We start from the raw sequence: 14093 nt of genomic DNA, 5'->3' as shown, positions 1-14093 counted from the left end.
ATGTCGTTTGTCTTATACCTCTGATACTTCTGGAGAAAAGTCTAAAATTTTAAATAATGGATACTTCACTAAATATTAATGTAAAAAAAAATCTAAAGACAAGTTTCAGAACAGTATTTAAAAATACATTAAATTGTAATTTCCCCAAGAGTTTTAAAGGCAAATGTTCCCTCATATTGACAAATTGTGAACAGATGAGCGCCAGTTCATGTTACCTTTTACTATGAAGTTGAATTCTCGTCCAATACAGAGGCTTCATGGGCCGACAAGGCTCTACAGGCTGCTTCCTACTCCCTCTGTCTTGGCTGAGCCCTAATCCAAACAAGCCAGCTGGCAACGGAGGAGGAAGAAAGCCACACACTTGTGGTGCTGATAAAGTGCTACTTCCAGCTTGAGGGGGGAGGGGAGGGCCTGATCCAGGAAGAAGAGGGGGTGGGGGAATGCCTGTCCCAGAAGTGGCAGGGGGAGCTGGAACAGATGTGACCCCCATACCTGGCAGAGGAGGAGGTGGAGGAATCCCAAGTCCAGGCAAAGGAGGGGGAGGAGGTATTCCCACTTGGGAAAGAGGTGGGGGAGGAGGTATTCCTTCACCTGGTAGGGGAGGGGGAGGAGGTATCCCTACTCCGGGAAGAGGCGGGGGAGGAGGTATCCCTACTCCGGGAAGAGGCGGGGGAGGGGGTATCCCCACTCCGGGAAGAGGCGGGGGAGGGGGTATCCCCACTCCGGGAAGAGGCGGGGGAGGGGGTATCCCCACTCCGGGAAGAGGCGGGGGAGGGGGTATCCCCACTCCGGGAAGAGGCGGGGGAGGAGGTATTCCCACTCCGGGAAGAGGCGGGGGAGGAGGTATTCCCACTCCGGGAAGGGGAGGGGGAGGAGGTATTCCCTCACCTGGCAAAGGAGGGGGAGGAGGTATTCCCTCACCTGGCAAAGGAGGGGGAGGAGGTATTCCTTCACCTGGCAGGGGAGGGGGTGGAGGTATTCCCTCACCTGGCAAAGGAGGGGGCGGAGGTATCCCCACTACAGGAAGAGGAGGGGGAGGAGGTATTCCCACACCAGGCAAAGGAGGAGGAGGAGGTGGTAGCATCTCTGTACCAGGGAGAGGAGGAGGTGGGGGGATGGCTGTACTGGGAGGAGCAGGCCCTGTTGTGCCAGGGAGAGGGGGAGGTGGGGGGAGCATCATGCCCATTCCAGGCATGGAGCCGGAAGACTCTATACAAGGCAGAGGTGGTGAGGGTTGGATGCTATGGCTGTTTTCAAAGGAAGAGAAAACAGAGTGCTGCTGGCTGGTTTCAAACTCAGTATGAAGAGAAGGATGGGAAGGTTGTGACCCGGCCTGTCTTTGACTGTCAGACCATGGAAGGGACGGAGTTGGTGCAGGCAAGGTGGGTTGATGTGTGTCAAGCTGTACTGATATTCGCCTTGGAGACACAATCAGAGAGATCTCTGAGCAGAACTTTGTCTGAGGTCCAGAAGGAGAGGAGGGCAGAGCTGAGTCTCCATGTTCAGGCCCTGGGGGGCAGGGAGGACACTCCGGTGGTGCGTAAACAGAAGGCAGTGTTGGTCTCCCAGCCTCTTCCGTCGGCGACGTCTGGATGGACTTTGCCTGTAAAATCCTTTCATGACGTACATCCTTTTCTCCTAACCTGAGAGCTTCAAGACAGACACCTTCTAAGGGTGCCACTCCATTCTGAGCCCCGGGATGGCCGCTGGCCACGTCCACATCCAGGGCAGGGTACTGCTTCTCCAGTGCGGCTATCTTGGTCCTCAGATCCTCGATGGTCTGTTCCAGCTGCTGAATGACAGTTGCTTGTCCTTCAGACTTCATGTCAAGAACTTCCTGAGGGGCAACAAAGTTAAGTGTAGTTAAGAGAAAATAAGGATCAAAAAATATTAAAATAATGTTAAAACTTGCCAAATATATTCAGTTGTATATATATATTTGCCAAATACATTTGTTGCAATACTTCCAGAAAGATTCCTCTGTAGAAAGATGCTATTAGTATTTCTATGTATCCCCTCTTCTCCACCCTTGGACTTCAAAATGCTTTACACGCATTACCATAAAGTCCAAAGGTCCTTGTTTGTCTCATCTTTAAATGTATCACTGAAGACTAGTAGACCACTGAGAACAGGAGAAAAAAATTCAGAATGACAAACCAATTTATTTCCAAGACAGCCTCCTCTCATACCTGCCCAGTAACACTTGCTCTTAACATACTCCCAAAAGGGGCGCCTGGGTGGCTCAGTTGGTTAAGCGGCTGCCTTCAGCTCAGGTCATGATCCCAGGGTCCTGGGATTGAGCCCCATATCCGGCTCTCTGCTCAGCAGGGAACCTGCTTTTCTCTCTCTGCCTGCCTCTCTGCCTACTTGTGATCTCTGTCTGTCAAATAAATAAATAAAAATTTTAAAAAAACAAACAAAAAAACATACTCCCAAAAGACATTTTAAATCCTTAGTTTTTTAAAAAGTTATCACTACTTTTTAAAGGTAATCACTGAGAGAAATCTCCAATAAGATTATTTGAAATAGCTTCGACATCCGTATGCAAGTGTATCATTTCACTTACATCACGTTTACTACCATTTTAATCTTTTACCGAAGGCACTTCAGAAAGTGATACCTGTGACTCTGCACAATTTATAAAGACATCTGATAACAACTGTGCCAGTGTATGGGTCACCTCTAAATGGTGTCTTCCTTTCCCAAGGCATAGAATCAACCAGAAATCCTTTAAGAAAAATAGAATGCTGGGGCGCCTGGGTGGCTCAGTTGGTTAAGCGGCTGCCTTCGGCTCGGGTCATGATTCCAGGGTCCTGGGATCGAGCCCCACATCGAGCTCCCTACTCAGCAGGGAGCCTGCTTCCCTCTCTCCCCCTCTCCCTGCCGCTCTGCTTACTTGTGCTCTCTCTCTAGCTCTCTGTCAAATAAATAAAATATTTTTAAAAAAAATAGAATGCTTTGGGGTCCAAACAGGGGGAAGCCCAATGGGTAAATTAAGTATGAATAACAGATGAACAAGATGAAAAGAAAAGAATAAGCCATGGATGGAAAAAAAAAGGTAGGAGAAAAGGAATAGGAAAAGGTAAAAGAGATGAGAGGATTAACTCTCGCTGGGGACGTGCAGACCCGGATTTGCTCACTCAAGGCTGGAATACAAGGCAGAGACAATGTGGGAGAGTTCTCCTACTGAGAGCTCTTTCTCCACAGTGTCCCAGGGCTTTCCAGAGATTAACCCAATAGGGGCTCCAGAAAGAGCCATAGTCCACAGACACACACATCTATTACCTTCCCCACACAGGAGCCTGAAGCTGCCAATCCAGATCTGCTCTTGGAAGAATATAAGAAATAATAAGAAATAATGGAAGAATAATTTAAGAGATAATACCAAAATTATGTTAAGTGTAAAACTAAACTTGTATCTGCCTTACCAAAGGTTAGGGGATCCAAGAAAACTCTCCGCAAAATAAAAAATAAAATTTTTACTTCCCCTTTATTAAATCCAAAACGAATACCTATGTAACCCACCTGCAATGGAAAAACTGCAGATGAACAAGACAGAAATGTTCTTTCTGTAAATGTATTTACAATACTTACTATAAATGGAGCAGTTTTGGTGCTACGTGTGTATTTGTTAAAAATCTTCAGAGCTAGTCCCCCATCCTTCCCATCGGGAGTAAAGAAACGATAAACTTAGTAGTTTTAATACTGACCCCTGTTACTTTTTGCCTGGAAACTCTCTCTCTTACTGTAACATTTAACTTGCTTTAGATCAGTTATGATGCTTTTTGAGAAGTACAGAGACTTTTAAATTCAGAGGTGTGCTCCTTACACGAGGTACTCGATTTCCCTATTGTCATATAATGCTGCATGGCCCTTACTATGGGAAGAAAAGTGAAAAGGAAACTAATTTGCTTTTCAACTAATAAAGGAATGTAATTCACTTTAAACAGTTGGTCAAAAATTTGAAAGGCACTTGGTATTTACTTGTAAAATAGACATTCATATATGTATTTAGATACTTTTTTTGTTATTTGTCATCAATGTCTACACAAAAGACTAAAGTATTACAAAGTATAGTATATTTTCTAAATAGTCCATGGTTTAAAAAAAAAAACAAAACCTACAATGAACAGTATCTTTTTTGACTACTGTACTTCACTCCACTCTCCGATTAAGATGTTAGTAATTATAGAACAAAGAAGCCAAAAGACTGCTCCCAAATTAATCCCAATACAACATATAATTATTCAGTACTTCTTCCTTACCCTAGATTAGTAAAATGTATAGATTATTTTCATTTCTCCAGCGTAACCTTCAAAGTAAAAAGATTAGGTGATGAAAGGCACACACGAGGTAAATTCTGGAACAATTTTCTAAACTCATTTCTTAAATTACTGAGGCCAGATCTTTTTCATCATAGATCTGAATATAATGAAAGCACTATATGATCTCTCCTTCATAAGGCCATTACTCTCAGGAACAGGAAACATAATAGGCTTTCCTAACACAGAGGAAAAGACGACAGAAACTTAGACAATATGCCAAAATGGAGAAATTCATCCCAAATGAAACAACAAGATAAGGTCATGGCTAGAGATCTAACTAAAACAGATAGAAGTAATATACTTAATGGAGACTTTAAACAACAATCATAAGGATATTCACTGGGCTTGAGAAAAGCATGGAAGACTTCAGGGAAACATTTACCATAGAGATGAGTTAAAAAACAATCAGTCAGAAATGAAAAATGAAATAACTGATATTCCAAACAGACTGAATGTAATGAACCCAAGGATAGAATAAGCAAAGGAATGAATAAGTGATATAGAAGACAAAATAATGGAAAATAATGAAGCTGAAGAAAAGAAAAAGAAGAATTATGGAACACAAGAACAGATGCAGGGAACTCAGTGACCCCATCAAATGTAATGATATTCATATTACAGAAGTCCCAGAAGATGAAGAGAGAGAACAGAGGGGGCAGAAAATTTACTTGAGGAAATCATAGCTGAAAATTTCCCTAATCTGGGGAAGGAATACAATGAAAGCAATACAAAAGGACATGAAGGAGAAGGAAAAGAAGAGGAGGAATTAATCCTAAATCATAACACCCTAGCACGATAGCAATGTCTACATTTCTTTCTACATGGATTTATGCTCCCACATTTACAAGCCAACTAGTCCAACATAGCACTCAAAGTCAATGATCATAGGAGGTCATAGCACCAGTGACTGCAAAGATTCCTGAGATTTTCAGCCTTTCTAATTACTTATACAGCCAACAGGAAAAAGGTTTTAAAAAATCCCATTAAACATGATATACCAGAAAAAGGCTTTTTAAATGGAATCAAGACAATTTGGCAGTTACTGTGGATTGACTTTCCCAACCTCCAGCTCCCTCTCCTTCTACGTGCAGAACAGAAACTACATTTACAGGCCTCCCTGCAGTTACATTCCTCCAATTAGATGCAGGTGCACTGAGATTTAGACAGTGGAATGAGAGAGGAGCCATGCTCCAGTGTCCCTAAATGTTCTGCTAGCAATCAAGACCTGCCAGCGGAAGCTACTCTGGAACAACATTCCACTGTCCACTCCCCAGTTTCCAATGGTAGCCTCAACGCCTTTAGCTTCCCTGGTATACCAGTTGTATATGATCCCTCTGAAAAGTTTCAGCCTAGAAGTAGACCTTTCAAACTTTTTTTTTTTTTTAAGATTTTATTTATCTATTTGACACAGAGAGAGAGAGAGACAGCAAGAGAAGGAATACAAGCAGGGGGAGTGGGAGAGAGAGAAGCAGGCTTCTGCCCAAGCAGGGAGCCTGATGTGGGGGCTCGATCCCAGGACCGTGGGATCATGACCTGACCCAAAGGCAGACGCTTAATGACTAAGCCACACACGTGACCTGCTTTCAAACTTTCTAAGCTTTTCATGAAAAAATTAACTTTCTGTTGTAAACCCTGTTTAATATATCTAGTATGCTGTCACACAGACAGCATGTCCACACAGCCCCTTGGGAGCCATTTTCAACAGCAAAACTGCCCAAAAAAGCACAAAAATGCAAACAACACGGCACTAAACAAGGCCATGAAAAGGACCCTCGGTTATAAGATGAGATATGAAATAAGTAGGCAGAGTGTCACCTCGCTTCATCTCCACTGGGAGCGTAGGTGTCAGACGACTCGAGTGTTTTGCCCCACTGTGGGTGTCTGGGAATGACCATGAAAGCAACTGCAGTATTGATTTTGGAGTTACAAATACATGTTAGTGAGCAGGAGAATTTGCAGATATGCTCGGGCGGAGGAGAGGATAAATAAATAAATTTTATATATATGTATATATATATATATTTTTTTCCAGAATAGAATATGGAGGGAAAAGGTTCCTCTTGTAAGCACCTTGAGGTGATCTCTAAAAATAGTTACACTACTCACTTGACCCAGAAGATCCTACAACATCATGCAAATCAAGAAGTTCAAATTTTCTTGTTCACTTTAAGAACATTAGTGAAACCACGCAGCGTATACATATGGGAAAACCACTAAGTATCTGGAAGATGTCACTTTACAGAAGCCATGGGTGCCATTCCATAGTTACGATGGTACAACAAGTAAGTGTGCCCTGGCCAAAGAATAGCGCTGGACACAGGGTCAGTGACCCAAAAAGAAGGCTGAATTTTTGCTGCACGTGATTAAAAATGCCGACAGTAATGCCGAACTTAAGGGTTTAGATGTAGATTACCTGGTCACAGAGCACATCCACGTAAACAAAAGTCCCCAGACACATATGGCCAGATTTGTGGTGCTCACAGAGTAACCCATACACGAGCTCCCACTGCCACACTGAGATGATCTTTACTAAAAAATAAAAAGTTGTTTCTAAAAGAAGAGTAAATTGCACGGGGAGGGGAGGGGGAGATATCCCAGAAGAAAATAAAGAAACAAAAACTTACAGCCTATGATTAAATACAGCATAAAATAAATGCAAATAAGTGGGGTTTTTTTTAGTGGTAGGAAAAAAAGACCCTCTCTTCCTTAAATAAATAAATAGATAAATAAAGCAATTATATCCTTATTTCTAAAACAATTTTTTTCTCCTAATGGTAAGCATGAACAAATTGTTAGAATTAAGATGATTTAAGTGTTAATTTTCTACAGCACAAACTTGCTGGCAAATGTATATAATACCACAATATGACATCTTAAATGAAAAGATGGTCATTTTTTTATAGCTTTGCAGAAATTCATCCTTTTCCCCAGTGACCTCTGACTATCCTCTGATATGCAAACTTATCTCTTCAAACATAGATGTAGGTCAGTGATCATCTTTACCAAATCAATTAAGTCCATCAGGTATTCACTGATCCATCACTTTTCCTGTGAACCACCTTCCCTGACTTCAGGAAATTCTACACCTTCCTCTCACCTTCCACTCTATTTGCATCACGTGGTTAAAACATCCCCCAACAATGACATGAAGGGAGGCGGCCACACTAAAGCATGGTAGATACTAACAGATGGCCCAGGTTAAGGGGGGATAGATCTGGGGTTGGACCTAATTTCACAAGGGGTCAATTTATTAGAGTATATTGTTCTATTACATATCTTACTTATTTTTTTTCTTTCTTTTTTTGTAACTTATTTTTTTATTTATTTTTTATTTTCAGCACAAGAGTATTCGTTATTTTTTCACCACACTCAGTGCTCCACGCAATCCGTGCCCTCTATAATACCCACCACCTGGTACCCCGACCTCCCAGCCCCCGCCCCTTCAAAACCCTCAGATTGTTTTTCAGAATCCATAGTCTCTCATGGTTCACCTCCCCTTCCAATTTCCCCCAACTGCCTTCTCCTCAATATCACCTTACACCGGTTAGAATGGCCAAAATTAGCAACACAGGAAACAACATGTGTTGGAGGGGATGTGGAGAAAGGGGAACCCTCTTACACTGTTGGTGGGAATGCAAGTTGGTGCAGCCTCTTAGAACAGTGTGGAGATTCCTCAAGAAATTAAAAATAGAACTTCCCTATGACCCTGCCATTGCACTACTGGGTATTTACCCCAAGGATACAGATGTCGTGAAAAGAAGGGCCATCTGTACCCCAATGTTTATAGCAGCAATGGCCGCGGTCGCCAAACTATGGAAAGACCCAAGATGCCCTTCAACGGACGAATGGATAAGGAAGATGTGGTCCATATACACTGTGGAGTATGATGCCTCCATCAGAAAGGATGAATACCCAACTCTTGTAGCAACACAAACCAGACTGGAAGAGATTATGCTGAGTGAAATAAGTCAAGCAGAGAGAGTCAATTATCATATGGTTTCACTCATTTGTGTAACTTATTTTTTAAACAAAGTGATCGCCTAGGGCACTCAGATAAGAAAAAGATGAGGAAATAAGGGAGTGACACACCCCCTTCGCTTCCCAGGTTTTCAAATGTAAAATAGAGCAAGAACCAGAACAGGGAAAGGGCAGAGGAAATGGAGAACAAAACTTCAAAACTGACTTTGCCGTGAATATGGCAGAGAGAGCCGTGAGGTGTCAGGAAGGTGGTGAAGTCGACAACTTCACAGAGAGTAAACAGCTGGCAAAGCCGAAAGGCTGACATTTGTGGAGGGAATTGGTTTGTAGAGATAATTATTACAGTTAAAGGACATGGGGAAAAGGTGGAGTGAGAGACTACCGGCTTCTCACATTAATCCCAATGTGGAGAGACCAAAACACCAATTTGCTGAGGTCCTGATTCCCCTCTACGACCCTATCTCTACCTTCAAAATCCCAGCCCAAGTCAGCGTGACCCCCCTCCTTTCCCACTGCCGGAAACAGCAGTTAAGCTCATAAAATCAGGTCAGCCATCTATTCCTACAGAGTAGCCAAAAGTACCTAAGATTTTTGGTTTTGAATTCAGCGAGAGTCTTCAAAGAATCTTATCTGACCTTCCTGATCCCGGGCTTTCGCACAGGGCTGGCTGCTCCCAGGACACCACAGATTCCATCGCCGGAGATGCTCTCTAGAGCTCTCTGGCCAAGGCTGTGTTGCCTATAAGCAGTGAAGGGTTGGTTTCTATTTGGGTTACAGTTTTCCATTTTTTTCAAAGATTATTAAAGAAATTCCAATGGTAAATATCGGTTATTATCAAGAAAAAACTACTGTCTATTTTCTGACCATTTGAACAAAAGTCCTCTCAGGGCCCACCCACAAACTCAGATTTCATCTCGAGAGCCTGCCAGGCGCTCTGTGGTCCATGGAAAGCCGTCAAGTTGAGGGCCTGTTCCTTGTGTCCTGTGCCTGGTACTTAATCTTCTCCTCACGGGTATAACTAGATATAGGCCTATCAGATCCTCAAAGGATTTGACAGTGCTAAAATGTACTTTCTATTATCTCTAGACTTCTGCACTTTTTTTCAAAAAGACGGCATTTCCAGTAATTGCACGACCGTTTACCCAACACTAATGGTTCTAACTATTAAAAGTTAAAATAAACAAAATTTTTAAAAGGAGAGTAGGAAAAAAGTAATCTGTATAATTTTGCGCACAATCCAAATAATGGGTACAGACCTATAAATGGAAGAAAGATAACAAATCTATTTTAGTTATTCAAAACAGTTAATATACCTTATACATTACCAATGTTGAGATTATTTGTATTTTAAAGTATTACTTCAATCCCCTAAATCATTATAAGTAGTAAAGTCTGCCATCCACTTTGGCTGAACAATTATATACAATACATCAGCCAAAATTCTTCTATTCCTGTATAATCTTATATGTGGGTGGTGACAGTTAGTTTTATAAATTGTTTGAACACTTGCATATCACAAAATACAAGTTTCCATGAAAAAATAAAACGTTCACCAAAATTTTTTTCGAATTACAAGATTATCTGATTCCCAGAAAAAGAAACATTAATGTAGCATTAAGGCTAAAACTGTCAAAAAGGAAGCCAAAATACACTCAAGTAAAGCTTTTGCTGAAAAGTTAATTTGCTTTGTCTTTGAAACTTTACTATGTTTATAATGTAAGCAAGATACTTTCGGAGCCTGGAATATAAAAAGACTATTGGTCAGTTAACACTGTGATAATTTATTCTGTAAGTGTTAATATGAGATATGAAATTTATTTTCTATCATATTCAGATTTCCAAGTTCTGCTAAATTCTAAGGCCATGTTACTGCCAAGTTAGGATACCTCTAGACATCTGTAAAATATAAATCCTACTCTTCACAGAAGCATATAAATTCTCTATTTGTCATGATCTGAATTCTAAACACCATTCTAAGGGTTTTGAACAAACCAGGGGCATTCCCAATTTACCATAAGCCAGGACAAGCTACACATGGTTCTACAGGAAAGGAAATCCAGATTTTAAATAGAAAGATTATGGATAAAAATAAAGTACCAACAATTTCAAGTTTGAAAAGGAATTTCAAGAAAGGAGGGAACATCAGAACATACGGTAAGTAGAAAATAACTTGCCTAGGTCTTCTTAAAGCAGAACATATTGTGGAAAAGAAGAGCTTCACACACAGAGAGCCCAGATAGCACCTCTGGGACCCTCACAACGAAAAGATGATCTAGTGAAATTATCATAGTGTCAAACTGGACTCTCTTCCCATCCCTTCATTGCAGGGATGACAAATGTGAGGGAGAGGGATTCGTTAGAACTCATAACTGGCTGTATTCCTTTCAACATCTCTTTACTGCTATAGTTGATAACAATCTGATCGATGGAAAGTCAACATCATTATTCCCAAAACCAAAGCAGAAGTAATGTGTTTGGGAAAGGGGGTCAGAAAAAAAAGAGTAAGAAACAGTCGAGAGAACTTTCCTTCCTTCACACCCAACTAATCTCCAACATCAAAGACTTCATAAAAAGCAAGGCTTGGAGAACGTCAAATGGGATGGATTAGAAACGTTAGCCAGAAAGCTGCCTTTCGATCCTGCCATTCTGCTGCAGCCGCTGTCCCGGTAACCCCTCCTGTTCTTCTCATTGTCTAATTTTATACCTTCTCCTTCCCATTTCTTTTACTCTGTTCCCTCCTTTGGACTTTTTTTGGGGTGCAGTTACTGTACACTTTGGGGTACAGTTACTGTAGGTTCGTCTACTGAAGACTTTGTTCTTAGCCTACTACCCTCTCTATGTACGGTGGGAGAGAACATCAATTTTTATGTGTTTAGTCTTCATCTCTATATGATTATTTCCTAGTTTTCCTGTCCCATCAATACTTCACTTCCAAACTGTGACGGCTTAGCTATCATCGCTTTTTGATTATACTACATTTTCCTTAAATGTATAATGCATTTATTTCCAAAGAAATACCAGCTCCCTGCCTTGCAGCTTGCCTAGGCGCACTAACATCCTTCCGTCACTTCTTCTAATCCTCTGGGCTCGTAATGTGTACCAGAATCACAAGGAGGACTTTTGAAGACACAAATTGCTAGTTCCGACCCTCAGAGTTTCCAGTTCCGTAGGTCTGGAGCAGGGTCTGGGGGTTTTCTTTTCTAACGAGTTCCTGAGGAATGTTAACGCTGCTGGCCCAAGGACCACACTTTGAGAACTACAGTCCATGCCTACCCTAGATATGGCTACCTTGGACTATTTTTCCAACCTCCGGCTGCTGCTTTCCCTTCCAGCAGATCGGCACATTAGCTCAGATTCTCCTTACCTGACCAAAGGGATACATGGAGAGTCTAATAACTGGTCCTCCTTCCTGGCTCTCCTTTCCCTCCTCCCATTAATTCTACATTCTCGTGCCAGGTAACTGTACCTGAAAATGCCAGCTCATGTGCTTTCTTGCTCAAAAACTTGTGGCTCTTATGCTCATATGCTAAGCAGAAGTCTTTTTAAATCCTCTACTCGATTCACAAGGTCTTCATAGCTTATAAAGAGTAGATATTCGATTACCTACCCTGCCCTACTACTGTGAGGGTTACATCGATACAAAGATCATTATTCACAGTTGTTACACTCTGTAGAGTGAATAACTCATGAGTGAACACTCAGCCATAGATCCTAAGGAAAATGCAGAGTTTGGTTCCTACGAGCCTTTAAGGGCCATGACATTTTCATCAACTGACAGATACATAGCCTTGTTTTCTCTACGTTTCTGTTTAAAGTCACCTCTCATAATATATATTGTGGGTTTTCTTGCCTTTGTACTCACACAAGAGCACTGTACCTCCCATCGGAATGAAGCGTAACTAACAGGTGTGTGGTCACACTCTCCAGCCCGAGGGAGCGCCCCCCCCCCTGCTGCCCCCCGCCATGGGGCCCTGTCAACAGTGAGACCAACTGGAAGCACCAAGAGGCAAGGAATATGGCACCACATGGATTGCAAGAAGGTGTCTGTCCATAGTATGAGCTGAAACGAGAAGGCAGAGCGTCACCTCGTTCCCCCTCGGCCAGCAGACGGCACGTAGGGCAACTCAAGTTGCTTCCCACTTTGCTCATGTCTCCAGACGAACGTGAAAGCCCGTGAGAACTGATCTGCCGGCTACAAATACGGCGGCTATGTATTCTGCAAATGCAGCATCTACGAATAATGATGATCAACTAAACTATGAAAGCGACTTTCCAAACCAGATATAACAACAATACTAGTACCAGCTAACATTTTGAGAGCCTACTGTGTGCCAGGAACACATAAATTAATGCATTTAAATCTATGCCTTAAATTAAGGCATTTAAATCTCATGAAACGCCTTATGATAAAACTTTACAGATGAGAGAACTAAGGCACAGAGGGTAAGATACCATGCTCAGATTTGCCAGTTAAAAGAATAAGTGGTATTTATGCCCAGGGAAACTGGTCCAAAGCCCACATCCTCAATCACCATGTACGAATAGAGGCAAATTTTCTACCACTCCCCAGGAAGCACCTTCTCCTCTAGTCAGTGTGGTCTCCTACTAATTAGTCATTCATCAGATATTTCCTGAGCTCCTAAAACATGTCAGGTACTCTGTTTGATACAGAAAGGAAAAAGAAAAAAAGGACAGTCTTGGTTATAAGGAGCTTATGTCTATGAGACATGCAAAATGCAACCATTATGGGAAAGTAAGTAAGTACAGGGGTCCCAGGGCAGGGATGCCAAAAGGACTCTCCAGATTGAAGTCTAAATGGAAGTAAAATTTAACATGAATTTAGATTAATAAACAGGAATTAACTAGATTTTAAAGGGGGTAAGGGCAGGAGTACGAAAGAAACATATAAAAAGACAGATATGAAGCATCCCAATCTTAGGTTGTTTTTCAGAAAACTGGGGCATTTTTCCAAGACTGGAACAAACCAAACGTAGGAAATGGCGGGTGGGGAGGCTGACGACGGAGGACGGCAAGGAAGAGCCTCCATGTCAAACTCCGGAGTCTGAATATTCTTTCACAGATGCTAGGAACAGTCATTAAATGAGCCTTAGCAGATATCAGACATAAGTATATCTGGATTTTAGAAAGATGACTCAAGGCATTGTGGAGGAAAGATTAGAGGGGATTAAGAGGGGAAATACAGAGCCTTCCTGGGGACTATCCCAGCGATGCAGACAGATAAGGCCGGCCCTGGGCACAGGCCCAGGAGATGGAAAGCAGCCCGGCTGCCAGAGGAATAAACTGAGCCATTTCTTAACATCACCTGGTCACCGGGACGACTGTGCCTGCCCTGTCCTCCCCCAAACCCCCGGCCAAAACGCCACATTCACTTTCACTCTTGTGCCTTTTTTCTCTTTTCTCATCTCAAAGTCTCAGTCTCCTTCTTTCCACCTGTCCAAAAACGATCACTCTGAAGACCTGATCCAAGCTGCACCCTTCCTTAGAAGTTGTCCTTAATGACAATTTCTCAACAATATTCCTCTTTTTCGCCTTAAGTTCCGCAAAACAATATTATACTAAACGCCTCAGCAGAATCATGTGGCATCTGACAAATCATGTCAGATATGGAGGCACCTGGGACCTCGTAACCACGTTTACTTCCCTCAGTCCCTGCCACAAACACCTTGAACACAGCACTTCAACAGACGTCCAATGAAGGATAAGCCCCCTTTGTACGTTAAGAACTTTTATCGGCTCAGCTCTTCTAGTTGCTTGAGCGGTTTGTCATTC

The 14093-nt window shown here is 42.2% G+C and overlaps 1 protein-coding gene across 2 annotated transcripts in view; it reads right to left on the bottom strand.

Annotated features, from left to right (window-relative positions):
* FMN2 (formin 2) overlaps nucleotides 1-14093 on the bottom strand; it is a 366439-nt gene that overhangs the window by 254672 nt on the left and 97674 nt on the right. Inside the window, exon 5 of one of the 2 annotated variants that reach the window (XM_044267009.1) lies at nucleotides 216-1837. The exons of the other annotated variant lie outside the window; for it this stretch is intronic. Within the exon in view, the coding sequence (XP_044122944.1) occupies nucleotides 216-1837 (1622 nt within the window). The remainder of the gene's footprint in view (nucleotides 1-215; nucleotides 1838-14093) is intronic. 2 annotated transcript variants of the gene reach the window in all.

This window comes from Neovison vison, chromosome 10 (assembly GCF_020171115.1).
Source record: "Neovison vison isolate M4711 chromosome 10, ASM_NN_V1, whole genome shotgun sequence".
NCBI lineage: Eukaryota > Metazoa > Chordata > Mammalia > Carnivora > Mustelidae > Neogale > Neogale vison.
The sequence above is the reverse complement of the archived record's forward strand: the minus strand, read 5'-3'. Positions and strand labels throughout refer to the sequence as shown.